Source organism: Gigantopelta aegis, unplaced genomic scaffold (assembly GCF_016097555.1).
Source record: "Gigantopelta aegis isolate Gae_Host unplaced genomic scaffold, Gae_host_genome ctg2690_pilon_pilon:::debris, whole genome shotgun sequence".
NCBI classification, from domain to species: domain Eukaryota; kingdom Metazoa; phylum Mollusca; class Gastropoda; order Neomphalida; family Peltospiridae; genus Gigantopelta; species Gigantopelta aegis.
This window is the reverse complement of record NW_024532997.1, coordinates 14,329-38,527: the sequence shown is the minus strand read 5'-3', so window position 1 is coordinate 38,527 and position 24,199 is coordinate 14,329. Positions and strand designations below refer to the sequence as shown.

The following is a 24,199-nucleotide window of genomic DNA, read 5'->3' as shown; positions in this document are numbered from 1 at the left end:
CACACGACTGTAAATAAATCTTCAGAGGCTCATCTATGTTATGTGTTGCTTGTGCGTTTATTCTGGCTATTTATCTGACATGGCTAGCATTCTGATTATCTACATCAACTGCGTTTAAGCAATGAATGATGAAATCAGTTATGTCGTTAAGATTCTGTTAATTTTGTCACAGGTCTAAACGTATCTCTGTGTTGAACACATTTAATGATATAAAACATGTACTTGTATTGAATATTTAAATAATATCTAACTCGCCATACATTTTAGTTTATTTATTTTCCTCGAAGGGAGATAAACGTCCGTTAATAAAATATCGTTTCACTCTTCTATTAACAGGTCATCAATTTTGTATGTGATTAAATATTGTAATGCGTTGACTCATGTCATATTGACTTTGTTTATCACAAACAGTCAAAACTGCAAAATATCTCCCAACTGAGACACCTTGGGCAGTTGGAACATTTTGGACTTCTGCACATGCTTTTGTATATATTTTTAACAACTGATTAATTTATTTTAGTACCTATACGATTAGTGAATGGGGGAATTCCATCACAAGGTCGAATTGAGGTTAGGATCGCCGGGTCATGGGGAACTGTCTGTGATGATTACTTTGATGAGAAGGACGCTGGAGTCGTGTGTGCGATGATGGGATTCAGTCGGTAAATAAATAAATGAAATATTCATGATATTTCTATACTGACGAAAATAATTGGATGTGGAAATACATACTACTACATACATAAATTATTGTAAATAATTTCATTTTGTCAGTTTATATTCAAGAACAATACACTTTGTTGTCAGCTATAATTATTGATATACCTGTAATTATAATGCCTTGACGTGTGCAATTTCCATGTGATATGTTTCCAGTTTGGATTTGGTAGTGATAGTCACCATACGTTACATTAAAACGAACAGTTTATTTTATCAAAGCAGTATAACTTAATATGAAATCACACAATCATAAGTGGGAATTATAATAATGGAAAAATATAGACTCAACCTATTTAAAATGTATTACATTATATCCAAGTTGTGGTTAGTTTTTGTTGTTGTTTTTCATATAGAACTGGAGCTCAAGCTATCACAGATGCTGGTTTTGGGCGTGGTTTAGGATCCATCCACTTCGATAATCTAGCTTGCACTGGGACTGAATTGTCCATACTGTCATGTCCAGTGACCCATGTAGGTCAACACAACTGTCAACATACAGAAGATGCAGGTGTTATCTGTGAGATGGGTATGTCGAAAGTGCAGCACAGAACAGTTCTATTAGTATCAACATCTGAAAGTCATTTTTCAATTTACATTTATTAAGACACGTGTTTTGTAAGACGGCTTGTTTTACACCAATTGTCTGTAAATTACCAGCTCAGCTCAACTTGTATTCAGTAAAATTAATTAAGGTCCAGTATATATTTTCGGCATGTTTTTTTTACATATGGTACAAAATACATTTGATTTTCGTTTTACAAAGATTATATTTAGTAATTTTTAACATTGGTGACAGGTCTGCTAAGTGAATATTAACAAAAAGATTACAAATCATTCTGACCCTCACCCCCGCTTCAACATCTCTCACCATAAAATGTGGGATCAGAAACGTAATATCAGTAGGGTATGTCATCCTCATGGACCTGACTTACTGCTTGGCAATGCATTGGGAAGCTGTCTACCACATTGCGGAACTCGAGCTGAAAAAAAATGTCTTCCTACAAAACGTCAACTAATTCTTAGTGACTGTATGGAGCGTGTAGTCAATATGAAACAAATGTATCGGGTTTAGGTCAGGGGAGTATGGTGACCATCCAGTACATTGAATTGCTTCCTGTTCAGATGATATTGCACGATTATGTTCGGTGTTATTGTCCATTAACACAAACAGATCATCTCCAATGGCAGTAGCATACGGTTTAAAAACTGGATCAAAAATCTCATCAGTTATATTTGTTTATGTCTAATGAGGTACCGATCTGTGCAACCATCCAAACGTATCACTCTCTAGACCTTAATCAAACCTCCTATAAAACCAATTGTGATAGTCCAGCCAAAACCTGGATTCATCAAAGAAAAGAACAGGGCGCAATTCATCTACACGAACTCTGAAAAACTGAAGTCGATATTGGCGACAGTGCGTACAGAAGTTCGCCGTGCATGTGTAGAATTTTGGAAACCAGTGGCATTTCCTAATTGTCTATTCAGTTGGGATGCTCAAAATAGACGGTTTCCTTTCGCCATTAATTTGATCAGCCGGTTTTCCTGGCACAGTATGTTTGGGATCGCCTTTTGAGGGTACCAAGGTTTTGAAATGTATTACACAATCTACGGATTAGACTGTACAACACACCTAAAAGTTTTGCGGTTATCGTCGGTTATCCCCACACACTATAAAAAGCTAGTCCGTCACCATGTAACCATTTTTTTATTACTTTACAACACAAATTAGTCTAAAATGGAAAATAATGCATAATAATACATTTTCGTGAGACATAGCTACTGAATATAGCCGAGCGGTAAAGTTAATTTTGTTTAAGGACATAAGTAGAGAACAATGATTTATTAATCATCGGCCATTGGATGTGAAACATTTGGACATTTTGACATAATATAATCATAGCGAGAAAACCTGCTACATTTTGCCATTAGTAGCAAGGGACCGTTTATATTTACCATCCCACAGACATGATAGCACATACCATGGCTTTTAAAATACCAGTCATGGTGCACACGCTGAAATGACACATACCCCAATAGGCCCACCAACGGAGATCAATCCTAGACTGACAGCATATCACTGCATGCATGCATGTATGTATGTATGTATGTATGTATGTATGTATGTATGTATGTATGTATGCATGTATGTATGTATGCTTGTATTGATGTATGCATATATTTATATTGTATGCAAGTCAGATTTAACTATTACTTACATAGATATTAACGAACTGACACAGTCGATCACTGACTTCTTTCTGGCCTTTCTGTCGTTGCTGGGACTCTAACGTATGACACCGAATGGCTCACAACTTGCAGACTTGCCACACTATGTTTTGGACTAGTTACCGAGTCATTTTGAAAACAGAATGCTCTTTAACCCATCCATCTACATGGGGCCTACACGTTTTGCGGTCGATCCCGTTTACGTACATGCAACTGTGGACAAACCTGAAACTGTCTAGTATATATTGATGTATGAATATCTATATAGAGTGTATATATGTAAGATTTCACTATGACACACACAGACACTAAGGCGATGGCGCAGGGGATAATTAAATATTTTCTGGTCTCACAAATTGTCCCATTCCGTCGATGGGACTTGAACCTATTACAACGAATCGCCTGCAACTATATATAATGTATGTATGTAAGGTTTGACTATTATATACATAGATGTTAACGCATATCAATGGGTTAACGAGCACACTTTTTAAGAATGACTCGCGTGTCCAAACCATATATTGAAGACATAGTCTTGTTTTAATACCACCACATTGTGTGTCCTTCCTATACAATCAATGTTATATTTATATTTAGAGTCTATGGAATATCTGGTTCCTGTACGACTTGTCAATGGAAGCGGAATTCCAACACAAGGTCGAGTCGAGATTGAAATCAACGGGACATGGGGAAGTGTCTGTGATGATTCATTTGACCAGCAAGATGCTGGAGTTATTTGTGTCATGATGGGATTCAGTCGGTATATATCATATAAACGTAAATACTTTGACAGACAGATATAATATACATTTTAATAGATGTTTAAATTGTATGCATATTTAATATTCGAGCAATTGAACATATAAAACTATTGAAAGATAGACAGAAAAGTGGAAATGCAATTTAGAAAGTATTTACCGCCGTTTCATAAATTGATGTTATGACTTCTATGGAAAGCAATTTAATTATGAATTTTGTCATACTAAGCCAATACATAACAAAATATTTACTTGAGTAACATGAACTCTACAAAAGAATAGGTGTGAGACGGGTTTCCACTATGAACGATTTGTAACTCAAAAACTGTTATACAAAGAGCATCCGGTATACATGACCTTTTAATGAATATACTCCATATAATATGTGTTTTGACTCCAAAATGCTAACAGGCTATGTGGGTCATGACATAGAAATCAACATACTGTCTTCATTCTACTAATTTCAGTATGTTGGTGACTGGTTCGGTGCAAGAGGTCATGTATGGTCTTATATTACGATGACCACTTCTAAACATGTTAACAGCTTGTACCTGACAAAATAGTCATACTTCATTTATTAGAAAACAACAACAACAACAACAGCAACAGTAGCAACAACAAAGACACACAGAGAAAACCTACACAACAAGAATGCAGTTTACATCCATTGTTAAGAATTTACCAACTAACAGAGTTGTTTTGATGACGGCATTTATAATTATATTATCAGTATCTGTTTATTGAATGCATTTCGGATTTTCCTAATGTTGGTTGTATCCTAAATTGGATATTGTCTTTCACTAATGGCATATGTATGAACAATAAAAATATAAACAACATTTAGGCTACAACAAACATTAGGAGGCACAGGAATACATCGCGTGTACAATATTCGAAAAAATAAATAACTTATTTGATATATAATTATACTTGCCCAAAAAGAACATCTTAAGTGTGCAGCGATCTCAGGACAGTCTCTTTAAACTGTATTCTTTATTTTGTTCGTCTTCAGAACCGGAGCACAAGCTGTGTCAAACGCAGGTTATGGACAAGGGTCGGGACCTATATTCTTCGATGAACTGGCTTGCAACGGGACCGAGGCATCTATCTTAAACTGTTCAAGTCAGCCTATAGGACATACTGACTGTAGTCACTCTGAGGATGCAGCTGTTCGCTGCAAGACATGTAAGTCGGTAATGTTAAATTTAGTAAAATGTAAACGAAAACCCTACTCTGCACTAAAGACCTAATCAAAAGTATATCCAAGTGTATTTTGTTTTATCTATGGCAATATGATTTGTGAACATTCCGAGAATGAAAACCTGAAACATGCATTAGCAGTTTAATTGTCTGTTGCTACATACAAACAACGTGCATCATAAACAGTTGCATCATATAGAGGAAAAGATGTTTAAGTCTTTTGATGTGAGTTTTAACAAACAGATAAATAAATATCTATACAAGGCACCATTTAAATGTTTTTACTTAGCGGCCCATTCAACAATTACTTATTGCAAAATTTGACATATTTATACCCCCTTTCTCATGTAATGTTTGATAATGTTAAAACCATTCTGACCTCCAAACTTACGTAACGCTCGTCGATATCCTCCCACCTTCCTCACGCAATTTATCCAATAGTATTGGTTTTTCTGGTTGTACTTCATTTTGTGTGCTTTAGTGTGGTAATTAAATACTAAAAGAACAAACTAGCAATGGCCGGCTACAGTTTATTTTAAATATTAAAATAAGACAATTATTATTTAAGATGCTACATAACTGTTAACAAACCAATCTTCCTCCACTATAAGGTTTCATAACGCATTCCACGAAACTCTTCCCTCCTAAAGCGTTACGTAATTGTTGAACAGCCCCTTATGGCTGTTACTTGGATTTAACTAGTCATCATAATGCTAATGTCCTTTACTGGTTTTTGAATTTTACAAATCATATGCAAGAAAAAAACATGTTGGGGTGTAATTTTGTCTAAAGGTTTAGTACATAACATGGACGCGTTACTGCTCATTGTGGTGCAGACACGCAAGGTACTTAAATGAATGCTTAAGCAAGGCTTTTGGACTGGTATGCATATTCAACGATATATGATGCACATTATTGCTTAATATCAACAAGTATAATCTTATATTTAGATAATAAAACAGTTAAATGTGACTATGTGGCTATTATATATAACGGACGCAGCAACTGTGTACCATCCCAGTGAATACTAGTACGCCCTCTGGCGAGCCGGTCATTACGTAATGCATAGCGTGTATCGTCAGGAATGAGTCTTAGAACTAGATAAACAAATGTACCTGTTTTTGTGGGATGATAAAGTAGTCATGCATTGCATTGTTCTGTAATAATATTCATCCCAGTAAGCCAGCAATAAGTATATATTATTTTCCAATACAAAATAAACTACCATTGTCAAAGTGGCTACACAACAAGTCGAAATAATTATACCATGTTTTGTCCATGCATTAACCTACGTAGTGAAGTGATACACGGAATGTTTTCATAGTTAATTGGTCTATTCTATTAGTTGACTCTACCTGTGATTTCTGAATGGCAGGTGTATATTTGAGAGGTAACCAGACGAGCTAATTAATTACTGCTGTTTAGACACAAACATACATACTGATATTGTGTAATAACCTGTCGCCCCTAAAGTGGTAATGGGCATGGGTTATTACTATAAATACTTCTGTAAAACGTTTTACTAAGTAGACTTTCCCATCTAAAATCACAGAACTGACCAATTACGTAGTGTCAAAGAAAAGACAATTATCAGTTGGGTATCATGGGTGGTCGTTGTTGCTCCAACGTAGCATACCAATAGGCCTAATAATGTTATTTTTTCCTTTGGATTATTTAACAGTGATAAATACTATAACACCATTTCGTTCCATTAAGGTAACTTGAAATATATTTAGTTAAATAGTTTATTACATTATCACGTCATTTATGTTGTTTTACAAGTCAGGTTGATAAAAAAGAAGCGCCTTGTTGTATATTACTACTTTTGTTTACGCTGTGCATACAGAGGTTGGTAGGAGCTGACGTCAGTTCGCCGCGAACTAGAGTACCGGATGCATCGATAACACAATAAAATGGCCGACCCCAGTAGCAGGAATAATCACGTTTTTTAATTAACTTTTTCATTTGGTAAAGTGTCAGTATGTGTTGGAGTTCCAGGTATGCATCTTCCCAACACATAAGGCTCATGTTTGAGTTTACTCTCCCTTTGAAGAATCATTCAATGACATGAAATACCTTGTACAGAGTATAAGTAAATAGCACATACTGGTGTCTCAATATTTATATCACATACAACATATGTGCGTATCAATTAACATCGTCACATGTTTGTTTGTTTGGGGGTTTTTTCCACTCAAATGTGCACAACAAAACCATATATCTGCTCAAGGCAGAATCAAAAGGTAATTTTGGCCAATTTGTTATTATTTGCTTCGTCCACAAATTTGTTATTAAGTGCTTCGTCCACAGACAGACTACCAGTTTATGGAAGATCTTTTACAGGATGTTATACCCTAGAACTAACTAGGACAATGCATTACATGTTGCGATATGTATGGCAACAAACACTAACAAAATGCGTCTATCATCTTAAAAGTATTTAATTAGTTTGGTATTATAAAGCAGAAAGACACTGTTGCATATGATAATGATTACTTCATTTTAACAAAATTAAAACAGTTTGATGGAAATATGGAAACGTGCTCAGTTTCATGATTATATGCAAATAAAACACAAATACAGCATGGATTTTTTTTAAAATACGTTTTAAGATATGCGCCAAATTAATTCTAAATGAAAGGATGGAAGAATACTCTAGTTAAGTCTTAACACGATGAAGCCTAAACGGTGGTTATAGATTTGCCATAAATATATCCTCGAGTGTTCACTTTTTGCTGCCTAAGCGTAAATGTTATTGTATGTCACTACTCATCCTGATAAAAATAATATGACAAAAAAGTTTATTAACCTTAGATATTCTACCCTTAGTTTGACGCTGTTATAATATGGTTTCCAATAGTAAAACCTTTCTACAGCCTAAAAATACATATGATATACACTTACTTGTTTAGAATAAAATAATCTTAATTCCACTAATGTTTTTAATTACTCAAATGGGATTTTACTGCCAAATAATTTTGTATGCACAAAAGATGAATATATTTAGAAAGTAAATGAAGTTTGAGTTACTAAAATTTTAAAGCGACCAAAAATAAAGATAATATACAGACACCAGTATTATAAATAGGCTCCTCAACCTTGAAATTGTCTATTCGATCTGGGGTAATAAAACAATTATTTAAAAGAAATTGAAAATTAAAAATTAAAGAAAAATTAAAGAAATCAAATAAAAAAAAGTATTATAAACAAGGAAATATATATTTAACATACCTGTAGGAATCGGTGGAAGAGGGGGGGGGGGGGGGTTATAGACATAAGCTCCCACCTGATGACGAAATGTCATGTATTTTTCTACTCTATATAAATGCAACTACCAGACGGTTTGGAGCAGAGTTGTTTCTATGGGCATTTTATTTGTAGAATCCAAATCTGATGAGGTTGTTTTACCAATCGTGATTAGTCTGGAGACAGAATATAAAATGGCTTAAAATAGGATTTTGTTCTACCCGAAAAATTCAAAGCGACAAGCATGATGGGCTGCATCATATTCCATGGGGAGGTAGTATATATTCAGTAATGTTTAATGTGTTAAACTATATCTGTATACCAAATGGAATGCCGTTGCAGCAAAGCCACACTTGCTTACCATTCAGATACAAATGAAGTTGACAGACTTTGATCCGAGTTGGGTTTTTTCAAATTTGTACCCCTTGATCTTCAATGAACTCTGGTGACCTTCCACACTTTTTGAAGCTGATATCCACTAAAATGTAATGCAGAACATTATTAGATATGAAATAACAATGGCAGTAGCCATCTCTCTCTCTCTCTCTCTCTCTCTCTCTCTCTCTCTCTCTCTCTCTCTCTCTCTCTCTCTCTCTCTCTCTCTCTCTCTCTCTCCTCTCTCTTGTCTCTCTCCTCTCTCTCCCCTTCTCCTTCTCTCTCTCTTTCTCCTCTCTCTCTCTCTCGCTCTGGTAAAACTAGATCATCCCCCCCTTTAAACCATATTTTTTCCCTCCCCCCCCTCTCCCCCCCCCCTCCCCCCCCTCCCCCCATAACAAAAATCAGTCAAACCCCCCCCCCTGAGAAAATTGACGCTAAAGTTAAGATTGTGTTTTGAAAACTATGCAAATCAAAAGCAATTGAAGCTGAACGTCACTATAATATGTGCTGAGGTGTCGTTAAACATCCATTCATTCACTGGAAAATAATGCAGCACATCATTCAATATGGAATAACCATGATGGTCGTTTTGACTCCCGCTCTGGTAGAATGATACCCTTTTAAAAAACCCTTTAAAACAAAACCAGTCTAACTGAGAAATGTGACGTTAAAGTTAAAGATTTGTATTGAATATTACGCAAATCAAACTTTTAAATCAAAAGTATGGTAATTTAGTGTGATGTTTGTGTTTATAAGTAATCACACGTACAAGATATGACTAAGAAGATAATATTTATCAAGAAAATAATTTACTTTTTTCTTCAAATTTGTACTCACTTGACCTTTAATGACCTCTTGTGATCTCCACATGTTTCAAAGTTGACCACTGGAATATGATGCAGCAATTTGTCTCACAAGTGGAGGCGACAATTCTGGACAACCCGACTGGTCGATGATGATGACGATTCCGTTGCTGCCATCTAATTATTGCCTCCAGGGTGTGTGAAGGGGGAATTAATAGCGACCTTCTGAGAAAGCAACTCATAGCTTGAGAGCTCAGGGCAGACCATTCATTGACTAAAATGATGGCTGATGCAATATACTAGTTTTACCTTGTAAATGCCTTTTAATTTCTGTTGGTGACAATCTTGTACATATGGACTTGATTGCTGTAGGTTGTGCTCATGATGATTGCCACCGGTAGGGCAGAATATGCTTACCTTCCATGAACACCTGGTATCATATCTGTTTTTACAGTGATTCATTAGTGCATGACATCATAGCTGTATATATTCGACAATTTTCATCATGTAATACGGTTTTGTCATATAGATTAATATCAATTTAAACGTCTATCCCAACTAAAACCTATTTACAATCCTAGCGAATGTAGTTAACCTATGTGTCACATGGAAATTAATTTCAGGTTATCTTATAGATGACATATTAATTGATTTCGATTCTCCTTTTTTTATTCATTGCATGGTATGGCAGGGTCGACCGAGTTATCACCAGCCAGTCCCATGTCTTTAAACATGTATCACATCTATATGTGTTACCAAAAATAATGAATGGTGTTCTCATCTACAGGTATGCAAGAAACATCTTTCTTATATAGTGTATTAATAATTAAACGCAAAAGGTATCTGAATGACTAAGCCGTGCATCTCTATATGGTGCCTCGTCTACAGGAGGACACCCACTCCCGATGGGATCCTTTTCTGGTCAATACATCTACAAAGATAACAGCCAATTCCAGACTAGGTTACTAAATCAAAACTAGCATAGGACAGATCTCATTGGAAGAAATATAGGTGTGAATGTCAGGTATTTGCAAAAGGTGAGCATATCCTGTCGATAGCTGTCCACTAGTATCCACAATAGCTGTCTAGTATGTTACTTCATCTAAACATAAATATGCAAGAGAGTCAATAAGCAGATGAAAAGGTATGCACATATTCGAAATATGAAATAGCATTAGCCATCATTTTGGTCAGTGATGCATCATATTTAGTAGATACAACTGTGTACTTTGTATTGAAAGGTTTTGGTTGAATAAAATAAGAATGTACATTACAAATTACACAAAAAAAGCTCGAGGGAATGGCAAGAATGATTTACTGAAGCAACAAATCAAAGAAAGGAAAGAAAGCTATAATTTTAGACACTTCAAATAAGTAGCTGAGTACTTTTGTAGTGAAAGGATAACTACAACAATTTGAAACAAAAAAATACATGACTGATATTCGTGTTATAAATACCTCAATATACCACCACCTTGTTTGTTTGACTTTCTGGTACTCAGCTGATGGTCCACTTGAGTTCTCTGACTATTTTACTAAACACTCTTAGGCTCATTTTCTTTAAAGCTATCCCGAAATCGTGCGTATTGGCTGCTTCATCCATTTTTTTTTCACTCGGTCAGTCAAACTAGAGGCAGTTTCGTAAGTATTCATTGTATGAACCCAAGGCCACTTTGTTTTGGAAAATGCACATTTGTACATGCCTCTTTATATCATCCATGCAGCATTATAATATCAACACACAATAAAATAGCGCAGAGAGCAACATATTACAATGGAAAATGAATTTTCGTCAAATAATGCCTCTGTTATAAAAGTTAATAAAAATAAACTTAAAGTTGACAACCTTTCCACATATAATATTTAATAAAACAATAGTGTAATTGACTTTCTAAATATATAACATTACTGTCCGAAATTATTGTGAATGCCTGTACATAATGTGTAAATATTTAACCAGAGATATGTTAGTTGAACACACTTTAACAATGAAAGCAAACTCACGAAAATCTCATGACGACATGGCTAATTGATTGGAAATATTATTTTATTGCATAAACAACAAACTGATTCAGTAAACGATCTGAATGACAAAATCGTAGTACGTGATCAGGACTATATTTCTGCACAATGCACAGACGAATGTGTATTTGGTAAAATAGTGGTTGATTCCTCGTCTATAAGAGCAGCCTCTCCTGAGGAAATCCTTTACTGGATATTTCATCGTTTTTGAACAGTCACAAAGACTAGTTTATTATATAATACATACTATTACTAAGCACCTGACGTAGCTCATAGGAATAAGAACAGTTCTAATGACATGCACTAAGGAACCACTGTTATATCAGTGATGATTTCAGATGTTTGTGAAAGGTGAGTATATCCTGCCTCACCGGTGGCACAAACTCTATACTCTATGTTTGATTAATGCTACTAATGTGTTTGCAGATAGTGTTTATTTTTTCATTGCAGTACCTGATGCTAAAGTAAGGTTAGTCAATGGAGGACTTACTACACAAGGTCGAGTGGAGATTGAAATCAATGGAAAATGGGGAACGGTCTGCGACGACGAGTTTGACAACAGGGATGCTGCTGTCGTGTGTGCTATGATGGGATTCAGCAGGTAAACAATGCCATTTACTTATAACTACTTACCCCCCCCCCCCCCCCCCCCCACACACACACACACGTTTAAGTATATATCTGATATATGTAAAATGTATGTGATCTGACCAAATGGATAACACACTTCAAGGCAACCACAAATCAAAGTTTTCATTTATACTAGATATAATTAAAACAATCGATTCTTGATGCTCGTGATTAGTCTACTATGTCTTTAAACATTAACCAGAAGCTATTTTGCTACACCTTTTTGTTGTTCTAGAACTGGCGCTCAGGCAGTGACTGATGCTGGTTTTGGAGAAGGGACGGGTTCTATCTATCTTGATGACCTAGTTTGTACGGGGTTTGAAACATCAGTGCTGCAATGTTCTAAGCAACCTATAGGACAACACAACTGTCAACACAGTGAGGACGCAGGTGTCCATTGTCAGGATTGTAAATATATGATGCTTTAATGTTATCTATTTTACATGCACTACTACGGTTACTGTTGTTTCCAAAAATGATACAATTACTCTCTCTCTCTCTCTCTCTCTCTCTCTCTCTCTCTCTCTCTCTCTCTCTCTCTCTCTCTCTCTCTCTCTCTCTCTCTCTCTCTCTCTCTCTCTCTCTCTCTCTCTCTCTCTCTCTCTCTCCATGTGTGTGTGTTTGTGTAGAACGTGTTTATACTATCAAATTAACTTCACGGGATTATATACAACTCTAATATTACCCTATATGTACACTGAGCTTTCACTTAAAACTTAATTATATATTGGCGACACACATGTACAAACTTTGAAAATTGCAATATAAACTGGACCCACAAATGAAAGTCATTGTCACTGATGTCATTATTTTCTCCACCAAGAATACAGTTTAAAAGTTCGTCATCATTTTGATCACAGAAGATAACATATTCGTGTACAGAAAAAATGTTTGCTATTTCATCAAACGTCTTATTTCTGATTTGTAATAGTTTTTCACAATTTAGTAAGATATGTTTTGTATAATCAACTTTGTCGCAAAGAATGCATTTTCTATCAAAACATTTCATATTGCCTATTTTAATTACGGAGGATATTGGAAATGTGAACTTTGGATGCACGTAAGCTATTTTCCAAAGAGTGTGAATCGTTATGTCTGGGTGGATGTTGTAAATTGAAGAAGTTCATTTGTATCCCTCAGATGAGACCGGTGGCTTTCATTTTCCCATTCCAGAAAGGTTCTGTATACCCTGGCTCTCCATCGCTCCTTGTCTACAAATGTACCATTTTGAATATAACAATGTATAACATCAGTAATATTGCATTTGTATGCTATATTAAAGATGTCTGATATAAAGTTTTTGGTTCCATTTCTTTCACCTACTAGATACTGTCCTAATGTCCATAGTACAATACATGTAGTATATATGACGTTTCAAGACGCACGAGCAACGGTGTAATATTGGTAATATTGGTATTCCATTAATTTAATAAGCACTGTTTCTGCGTAATTATGCTTAATAATGAATATGCTGTTGGTAGTATATGTAAAGTTAAGTATTTTTAGAACAAACTACTAGTTAGAACTAACCAATTGTAAAATATTGTTTTTCTCCTATATAATGTTAATAACTTTTAATGTATAAAACCGACTATGTATTGTCAGTTAACTTTTAAAACGAACAAAACCTCTTGTCACAAATTGTGAAATTCAATGTTAGTGACATACAGCGAACCGTTCATAATTTTACTGAAAGCTCTTTGTATCTTATCAATCATTAACATTAACGGCAATGCATGCAAAAGGACAGCCCTGATAAAAATCAGTCAAATAATGTCCTTTTGTTTTTACTTAGTAGATTGGTGTCAGTTAAGAGATTAAATCAATTAACCATGTCTTTTGATTTATGCCGATGATAAATAACTATCAGAATCACCTGTGCTTTACAACATACAATTAATATATTTTGGATTATCGTCATTTATGGAGACTTAATGTTAATATTGACAGAAATATAATAATGATTTTAGTACAGGAAGAACACCTTATGACTATATATTTAAATTCGATGGAGAGATTACTGAGATTGTAAATACTTGGGAATATACTTTACTTGAAGTGGATTATTCTCTTACAATACAAAACAACTTGATAACAAAACAATGAAGGCTATGTATAGCCAGGTGTAATAGACAGGAGCCGCTAGAATAATCTTTCCATCAAATGTGTACTTGAATTATTTTGAAGAAAAACAAATGTCGACCACTTACTACGTAGTTGTTTGGACACTACTCTTGATGAATGTGGATTGACTTAGGTTCTGGACATATCATGATTTGATTAATGTTAAATGACTATGCGGAACTGTATCCCAGGTGTTACATGATTTGTTTTCTAAAATGAAAACACGAAATTGAAATGACATCAAAGGATATTAATTATAGAATGTTTAAAAATTCAATAGATTTTGAAAATTATTTCTAAGTTGTGCAAATGGAATATGTAAATGTACAACATGATATGTAATGTGAAACTTCCGATCTTAGAGAAAACAAAATATGTCATATATGTACTCTTAACAAAATTGGAGATGAATTTCATTATATATTTAAATGTAATGATCCTGTATTATTAATGCATTGGGTGTACGTACGATAATTAACATGACTACACAATGTTGAAGTTTAAATAATACAGCGCCCTAAATAGAAAACCAGTACTAATGTGTACATAGGTTGAACAGTTGAACTAACACAAGATAATATCTTGAAAGTGATCATTTGTCGATCATTATGCCGACCTCTTGGCATTAGGGTTATGCACACTCGTTACCTACAGGACTACATACGTATACAGGACTACATATATATAGGCATATATATATATACAGTGAAACTTGTCTAAACCGGACCCTCAGTAAACCGGAATTCCCACAACACCGAACTTTTTTCACGGTCCCGCGTTTTACGCAGCTTTAACCACTGAAATAAACCTTTGAAAACCGGAAACCCTTGTACTCTGAATACCGAACGAATTTCCGGGTCCCGTTTTGTTTATTCAATACAAATTTTACCTCTGAAGACCGAACAATTAAAAACTCTGAAGGAGCGTCGCCTGTCTCGACCATACCAATTAGTTGTCAAAGTCGCGGTGTTACTAACTATTCCAGATGGTATGCGCATGCTCGGTGTAGCGTGTCCGGGACGTGTTTGAGCGTTTGTCGAACAATGCTCTAATTAGTCTCTGTTACCTAGATTTCGGTTAAGCCTTGTCATTCAATTAACACCTTTAAGTTTGTAACGGGAATAAGCATGTGCACTGTGTTTATTGGGAATGAGATTATTACCTCTTCCGAACAAATTTATCACTGGTTATATCTGATTATTTTACACGAGGACCCGACAAAGTAACCATAAATTTAATTAATTGCATTCTCATTGTCTCTGTTCCACTGTTTATTTAGACAAATAAGTCGGCTTCTGTTTCCGATATGTTTCGTAGGTACGTCAATAGCATTTCATTTCCATATCGATTTCCGAACGTCCAGCAAAGTTAAAATTATTAACAGATACGAAAGTTTACCCAAACCAACATTACAGTCACTAAGTGATTCATTTGGCATTGGGAAATCAACTGTATCTGACATAATCAAGAAAAGGGACACCTATAAATCGCAGTACGAGAATAATGCACATGGAAGTAAACGAAGGTTTAATAACGCGTGTAAATTTGACCGACTCAACGAACTCGTTTGGCAGTGGTTTTGTCAAACACGTGCGAAAGACATTCCGGTCAGTGGCCCAATAATTTTATAATTTATAAATGTAATTTAACACACATTTGTACCTTGGTAATATTAATAGTAAAAATTAAAAAATGGTTATCAAGGCTGTTTCTTAAAACCTCAGTAAACCGAACACCCCTCTAAACCGAACATTTTATTCGGTCCCAAGGGTGTTCGGTTTAGAGAAGTTTCACTGTATATATATCTATAAAGGTTCATTTAAATAGTATGTTAATAAAGTAATATTCATCTCGTACTTAAAAAAAGAAAACACCAATCAATTAGCCTTGTAGCAGTGTAGTACTGTGTGCAACGAGTCTACATTTGGGCTAATGAGCAACTAATCAGCAAACTAAAACATACGTATGATAAAAGTATTATTTGGTTAATAGGTTACTTATACGAATTTCATTTTAAAATGTGAGGGTTGTTTCCTGCTTTATCTTCCACACTTTTTATTGTTTATTAATGTTTAAGGTTGGCCATATAGTTTGTCCCTCTTTTTGCAATTATTGTCCATACACTGCAATATTCGAAATTCCGAATACACAAAAATCGAATCGAATCGAATCGAAGGTTCGCGACGATTTCGAATCGAATCGTATATACGAAGCTTCCAGGTGCCTAATATATATATATATATATATATATATATATATATATATATATATATATATATATATATATATATATATATATATATATATATATATATATATGGGTCATTCCACAGAAAAGGGGAAAAATTCAGATTTTGTTTTTCTTAAAAATTAAACAACTTCAATCTATTTTTATTTGCAGTACTGTATTCAATATATATTACTGCACATGAAATGATGGTTTGGCACGCTAACAGCCATTTCAATTTGTATGTGTGTTTTTTAAAACTGACACAGGTAAGAAATAGTGTCCACTAAGTTTTGGACAACAGCAATATCAAACATTGCACTAAACATACACAGGGGACATTTTATATGGTACTACAATTTAGGCAAGCTGTCCCTTTCTATGAATTAACGTCACTTTGTTACATGATAAGGTTATATTTTATGTAAATGTTTCCTATATGTTGCGAGAAGTAGTTTTACTATATATCAACCAGCACTTCCTTTTACTGCCCTTGTAAATATATGCTAATATCCATTAACAACATACATTTTAATTTTAAAAAATACATTTGTTCATGAAAGTAATCTAGTGGACGTGCGGTAACATAGTAGACCTGGTTTCACTTCCACTATAATAACCATCTAATGAACTAACTGACTTACAGTAAAAACACTGATACAGTAATAAGAATGTGTAACAAGGTGATATGTCTAAATACAGACAAATAATTATTTTACTGATGTGAGGTCATCATCATATGTATATGATTCAGTCGGAATTGACAATAAATAACATTTAAAATCGTAACTGTTACACATTTAATTCAAATTAGTAAATGAATGATTAAAACCACCTCAGCATGAATATCATAATATGTGGAATCAAACAAAATGTTCCATGGACAGTGGTTCTGCCAGAAAGAAATGTATGGGTATGACGCTATGGAATTGGATGCAACCACAGTATGAGGGCCTCCTCCAGAAAGAAAATGGGTTAAGTTTTGGGCTAGGGTTAAGGCAATCATACAGTACTGATAAGAATAATTAATTTTGTCCAAAGTTAATTAAAACAAAAATCTACCCAAAAATTTGGGTATGGCGCCATACCCGTTTTACCCTCTGGCAGAAACTCTGATGGATCAATATAACAAACACAAAATTGAACTACAAGCCAATACACATCATTTTTTAAATTTACTTCAGCTGACAAAATCATATATTATTTCTATTTTTATTTTTCAACACTTGAAATTTTATATGTTAAATGCATGCATGTGTACATGCTTATATCATTTATAAGATCTGGCCTCATAACGTGTGTCAGTTTGTTGATGCTTACTACCATTAGTGGTTGGTTTGGGAAGGAGACAAACAGTTTTTTTTATAAATATACCCACAAATGTCCTTATTGTTGAATGCTCTCCACCTGTATAGCTGTCTCATTGTACAACCTTATGATGCCTTGTTTAACACTGAATCATAAAAACAAAATACAGCCAGATACATTTAATGCAAAGATGCACGAATATCCTTCATTTGTAGGAGTTTGAGGTACACATCAACAGCGACCCATGGAATTATATATACAAGATACAACAGTCACTTCAGTGTTGATTGAGCTATTTGTGCTGTAGTTTGAGTAAGAGTAGTGTTAGCCAATATTTCATAATTAACGTGACTCTACAGAAGTTAGAATATAAGAACTCTGCAGAAAGAATGTATTTGCATTTGCACAGGTCAGCTATTAAACAAACATAACTGGCATCCCCTGGTCAGAATTCAGTGTGTGTGTGTGTGGGTGGTGGGATGGGGCGGGGGGGGGGGGTATTTTTTGTTTGTTAATTTTTTATTTATTATTATTTACTTCGGTGACACTTTCATGTGCCTGGTACAGAACACATTCATTAGGATGTATATCACTAAATCAAACTGAAAAGATGCCATTACTAATAAACACAATAGTGCATACATAAGCTATATGTATAACCATTATTTTAATCAACATATTACCACAAAATTGAAATATTAACACAGTGCACACCATAACACCTGACCCTTAAAATGTTTTATATATCGGGACACATCTCTGACTTCTGACTATCCTAGTTCCACATAAAAAAGTTCATCCTAATTGTATTGGCACTCTGCACATGTTATAAACACGGTATATAGTAATTAACTGGTACACTGGTAGTAGTTAAATAAAATATACCTGTATTTATTAAAATAACTGAAAACAAGTATGTGTCCATCATTAACTATTAGTATAAATCAATGTGATGACAACTGTGGTGTGTTTTATACTGGTAACTGATATATTGACAGTGTGGCCACTAAGTTACTCTGGTGTTCGCTATATTACTAAAGTGTCACAAATTTACAGTAAAGCTAATATTCTAGGACTACACTTTAAATAGGTAAACTATTATTCAGTATAAACATGTAGGAGACGTATTAATAGTAACATTTTAGCAATAACTCCATGAAATGATGGCATTTCTACCTGTTTGTCTACTAGGTTACCAACACTGGTCTACTAAGTTACTTTGTTGAATGTAACTTAGCAGACGGTAACATAGTAGGCATTTTCTTAAATGTCTCATCCTATGACCTTGCTAGTTTGACCTATTACCACTCAGGCTTTTGTTTTAGAGTTTGGTATATATACTTTGTGGTATAATGGTTAAACTCGGCCAATATATTGGTGGATTACTACATTAGTAACATTGCAGACATATAATAAAGGGACGACTGACTCGCGTTTCGAAAATTGAAAATAAATTAGAAATGTGTCACATCTGATCAAAACCATGCTTCTCATTACTGACAGGGATTGCAATGCCATCTGGTGAGTATTTGAAAACATTCCATATGTATCTCTCAGTGACTGTACTTGTCTAAAATAAAATAATAACATAGTGTTCATAATAAATGGGGACACAAAATAAATCCTAAATAATTTCTATAGTTTCAACAACTGTGTCATTTATATAATTGATTTCAACACTGGACACTATCCAAAATAAAACGGTTTTGAATGAAAAATAATACTACCCGTTTATTTGGTTCATACAACAGACTGTATGTATAGGTTTGGGACAGTAACTTAGTGGACAAATTTGAAAAAATATGGTTTTTGACTATCAGTTTCGGTGAAATAATTATTATTGAAATGATGAATGTTTATGTTCTTGCTAAAGCATGAACCACAATATTTATTTTCATATAAAAGATAAAAGTGAAGTATTTTTTTACTGAATAAATGGAAGGGAACAAAATCATCCATGATGCTTCACAGTTGACTATAAATCAACTTTTGACATGTTACCTCCTTCAGAACAAAAAATGCAACTGGAATGTACTAAATTAACCGTTCTGAACAAATTTGTTTTCTTTTTCCATTTAATTAATTAATTCCTACATCATGCAGTGTATTGTCATAGTAAGTGGATGTACATATGTCAAGCATAGCCTAGCCAGTGGCAATTAAATGCATTCCAAGTCATACTTTCTTATTGATACACGGTTGAGATATCGGGTCTGGATGGGTACTAGTATTCCTACAGGTGTGAATATGGGTTACTTGATGCACCATATCGCATTGTTGTTGTTGTTGTTGTGTTTGTGTGTGTGCATGCGTGCGCGTGCGTGCGTGTGTGTATTTCATTCTTCTTTAAACTGTAATCCTACGGTTTATGAGAATAATGGTATTGTCATTGTCACTTCACTGCCATTGTTCGCTTGTTAAAGTCCCTCTCGTTTCCTCCACATTTTGCTGGTATCCAATAATAAGACTAACACATGGAATTCCCTATACAGTCATTGCAATTAGCATTAATATAAGATATGCTGCATTGAAGCTAGGTAACACAAATATGAAATGTTGAACAGTAAATCATCAAGTAACAGAAAAGCACTTGATCTAGATAAAAAAATTCCAAATTATATCGGCCTAAAATATTGACGATGCCCTTTTTGAGTAATTCAAGTCTGCAAACAAAACCAATATCACCCTAAGCGGATCGATTTTCATTCATAAAGACATGGACTGAACATATCAAACACAGAAGAGGTATTGTTTCAAAAGCAAATCATGGTAAAAAGTTCTGTAGTTGACCCTGGAGTTGTTGACACCTGGTTGATTTCCCAACTAGCAAATTATTTTGCTGAATTTATCCCAACGGTATTTTCAATGCAGACAAAACTTTTTTTGTTTAATAAATTGGTTCCACAAAGAACTTTACAGTCGAAATGTGAAACGTGTCATGGCAGCAAAACATCAACATACTGAATAACTATTCTTGTCCTGCAAATGGAAAACCTGAAACTGCTAGTTATAGAAAAATCTGCAAACATCCATTATTTGAAGTTTACCAGCGGAATATAAGTCGAATAACAGGGGCAGTCTTTTCAGAATAGGTTCAGTCACTTGACAGAAACAGCAGTAACAAAAAAATACAAAAAAAAGAAAAAAAGATATATATATATATATATATATATATATATATATATATATATATATATATATATATATATATATATATATATAAATATATACCCAGACTGACAAGTATAACCCTATTTTTCCAACCACTGAATACCACATTCAACTGATGGATTAAGGTATTTTTTTCTAACTTGAAGCAACATTACAGGCGTGAAATAACGAGGCTTATGACATACAATAAGAGCACTCTGTTTCTATCTTGACAGCGATTAATATGGCTCACAGACCTTGGCATCATGTGACATCATCATGGATAGTGAACTGTTTTTTCAATTGTAGTTTTAAAATACTATTTCCAATGACAACTAGGACAGTTCCGATGACGAAGATGACAATACACCATTATCTACACTTCAGGCAGTGAGGAAAAAACTAATGTCAGGAATACTGGTATCGGACAACATCACATTAGACGACTATCTAACTGCTGACGAAGATATTGTTACCACTGATCAGTGGACTAAAGATGATATTATTAAAGACATTATCGCCCAACGTGACGGTGTGCATGTCGATTCTGACCCAAAGATACATCGGAGGCTGAGGAGACATGTGAACGCACGCTGCCTACTACTAGTGAGACAATGAGTCCTCTGGATACGATAAGACAGTTTTTCCAAAGTTAAGTTATGCCTATGTTTTATTTTATTACCAGCATCGGTACAGCAATGCAGGTTATGAGACCAGTGGTCACTAAACTGTTTATTGTGGTTAAATATGAAAAATCCGAAATGGCCGACTTCAAGAATGAAAACTGCTAACTTTCGCAAATATATACAGCGAACCACTGCTATAAATATCCGATGTCTCTGGTCTTTTGCAGTTCGTTCTACAAGTACTTTACTATATATTAATGCTTTTGTTATTTTAGTATCGGTATCTGTACGATTAATCAATGGAGGAGCAGCCCGAACACAAGGTCGAGTTGAAATTAAAATCAATGACACGTGGGGAACTGTGTGTGATGACAACTTTGATGACAAAGACGCTGGAGTAATTTGCGCCATGATGGGATTCAGTCGGTAAGACACTAACACTTGAACAGAAAAAAAAAATTGTTATGAGTTTTGAATATTAAACAAATATTTTCAAAAATCGATCAATGTATAACACTAATGGTTGATTTCTAGTAGGTAAATGAAAATATAGTTGTTGCTTTTTTTTATCAGAGTAACCAATGATATTTAAATGCAACTTGAAACATCTTACAGAACTCCCACATCTACGGTTCTGATGTTACCTCCCTTGCTTCTAGCAACATACACTATATATAACGCATTTGCAGTCTTGAGCTCGCCGCGGTAAGAGGTGTCTGTTTCATCTGTGCACACTGCACGTGCTTTCATGTGCTTGACTTGGGAACCCTTTTTTTCTCAACGAAATTTAATTTTGTACAGAGATGTATGCGACCATCGGGATTGATTCAATGCTTGGACGCTTCTTGTTTCTACACCCTGCACCACCAGGTTGGATTCTTTTTAGCGAGATTCCTTGCCTCCATGTCATCTTTTCAGCTGACTTTTGTTAACATGTTTTTCGGTGACTCGTATGACGGCTATTCTTGTTGACGTTTAGTCTCTACATGTCCGAGCCTATCCTAGCAGCACTGGAAAATTGGCCGCTCACTCTAAGAAGAGGTAGAACGTGGAGTCGACCCCTACTACTCTTTTCTGGACTTTACTTTGTTTCATATTGGTTCCATGTCGTATCCCTCGGACCCGGGCCCGTTAGCACCACTATACCAACCATGACAACTGGACTATATACAAGTCTGATACTCTCTCGTTCAGACGGATCTGGCTTCTCAAGATCTGCATTTTAGTACAGCACTATACCTTCCACATCTAATGACTGACAATCTAGGGATTTACTTGACGGGGTGCAACTCATCTTGTACCCATAAGTTGTGCACCTTAACGAGGCCGCACATGTGGACATATAAATCAGACTTTAAACTTTTAGACCTTTGTTAAAAAATTATGTTGAATTTACTTTTTAATGCTAATAAATAGTCTGATCCCCTCTTCTTTTTCTTATATATTTTTGGACTGTCCTTCTAAAATGCTCCAAATTATATAAATATTCAGACGAGCAGTCAATTCCTTTTTTTATTTTTGGCTTGTTAATATTTAATTTTATTTTTTGAATTCTATTAACTTTTTCAAAATTCTCCCCTTTACAACTAACACCCCCCCCCCCCCCCCCCCACACACACACACATTCAGTCCAGGACCCAGTCACTGGCGATGTCAGAGATTCTGCTCGGGAGAGACGTGCCTGAATCTTAACTGGATATAGGCACGTTAATATGTTATGGAGTCCAGTCATGTATATAAATATATTTTTTAATTTATAATAATTTAAAACAGCAATAAAAACCCAAACATTATTGTGGGACTTCGAACTGAAAAAGTAGAATCTAATGTATCAATAGCGTTTACCACCAGCTCATGACATTTTCAGTATATTTGATATTAATTTGTATCATCTAGAACTGGAGCACAGGCTGTCACAGTTGCTGGTTTTGGACAAGGTTCGGGCTCCATTTACCTTGATGATTTAGCTTGTACCGGAAATGAAATATCAATCATATCGTGTCCAGGGAGTCATATTGGTCAAACTGATTGTACACACTCAGAGGATGCAGGTGTCCGCTGCCAAACGAGTACGTCTGTAATGTTTCATTCTTATCGGTGACTATATTTCCTCAGTTTCCAATATAGTTTCCCCCATACAGACCGATCTAAAGACCCCACTACAGGTAAAGCCGGTATGGTATTAAAACGAGAAGTAAACTTACAGTCGTTAGGGCTATACTGTCAAATAATATATCAGTTTACACTACTTAATTAATGGTCATACTCTATGCATTGATTTAGATATTAAACAACAGTAAAATAATGAAAGCCCTGATAGATATGTCACCTCCCCACCCTCCCGTTTGGTCACACTGTGAGGCATTGGCACAACCTTCTTCCTTAACCTCCTTATGGCTAATTAATAATATTAGTTGTAAAATTAAGTTAGGTTTATTTAGACATACAGAATAAGAAATTGTGCACTGTATAATGTTTGTAAAATTATATTATTAAATAAAAATTAGAATATTTTTAATTGTTAAATAATAATAGTTTGCACTTCAAAATATTTAATATAAAGCCCCGTCCTTATTTATATTAATTATCAAAATTGGCCCTATTTTGTATTTTTGTCCCGGATCAGGCCACTAGTTATCCACAGACCGGACATGCCTGAAACCTTAGTGGTATAGGGACGCGTAAAAATACTCAGTCTAAATCCCCCATCCTAGCAGTAATACCTATCATTACATGTATTACCATACAAATATAGTATAAACAGTGAAGAAAAGTTCC

General features: G+C 34.8%; 1 protein-coding gene across 1 annotated transcript in view; it reads left to right on the top strand.

The window, feature by feature from the left end:
- Positions 1-24,199, top strand: part of LOC121391583 (deleted in malignant brain tumors 1 protein-like) — a gene marked incomplete at both ends in the record, with an annotated part of 52,520 nt that overhangs the window by 15,754 nt on the left and 12,567 nt on the right. Inside the window, 9 exons of the mRNA XM_041523161.1 lie at positions 521-662; positions 1,074-1,246; positions 3,547-3,709; positions 4,720-4,892; positions 11,807-11,957; positions 12,222-12,291; positions 21,135-21,327; positions 21,697-21,847; positions 23,318-23,498. Coding sequence (XP_041379095.1) covers positions 521-662; positions 1,074-1,246; positions 3,547-3,709; positions 4,720-4,892; positions 11,807-11,957; positions 12,222-12,291; positions 21,135-21,327; positions 21,697-21,847; positions 23,318-23,498 — 1,397 coding nt within the window. The remainder of the gene's footprint in view (positions 1-520; positions 663-1,073; positions 1,247-3,546; positions 3,710-4,719; positions 4,893-11,806; positions 11,958-12,221; positions 12,292-21,134; positions 21,328-21,696; positions 21,848-23,317; positions 23,499-24,199) is intronic.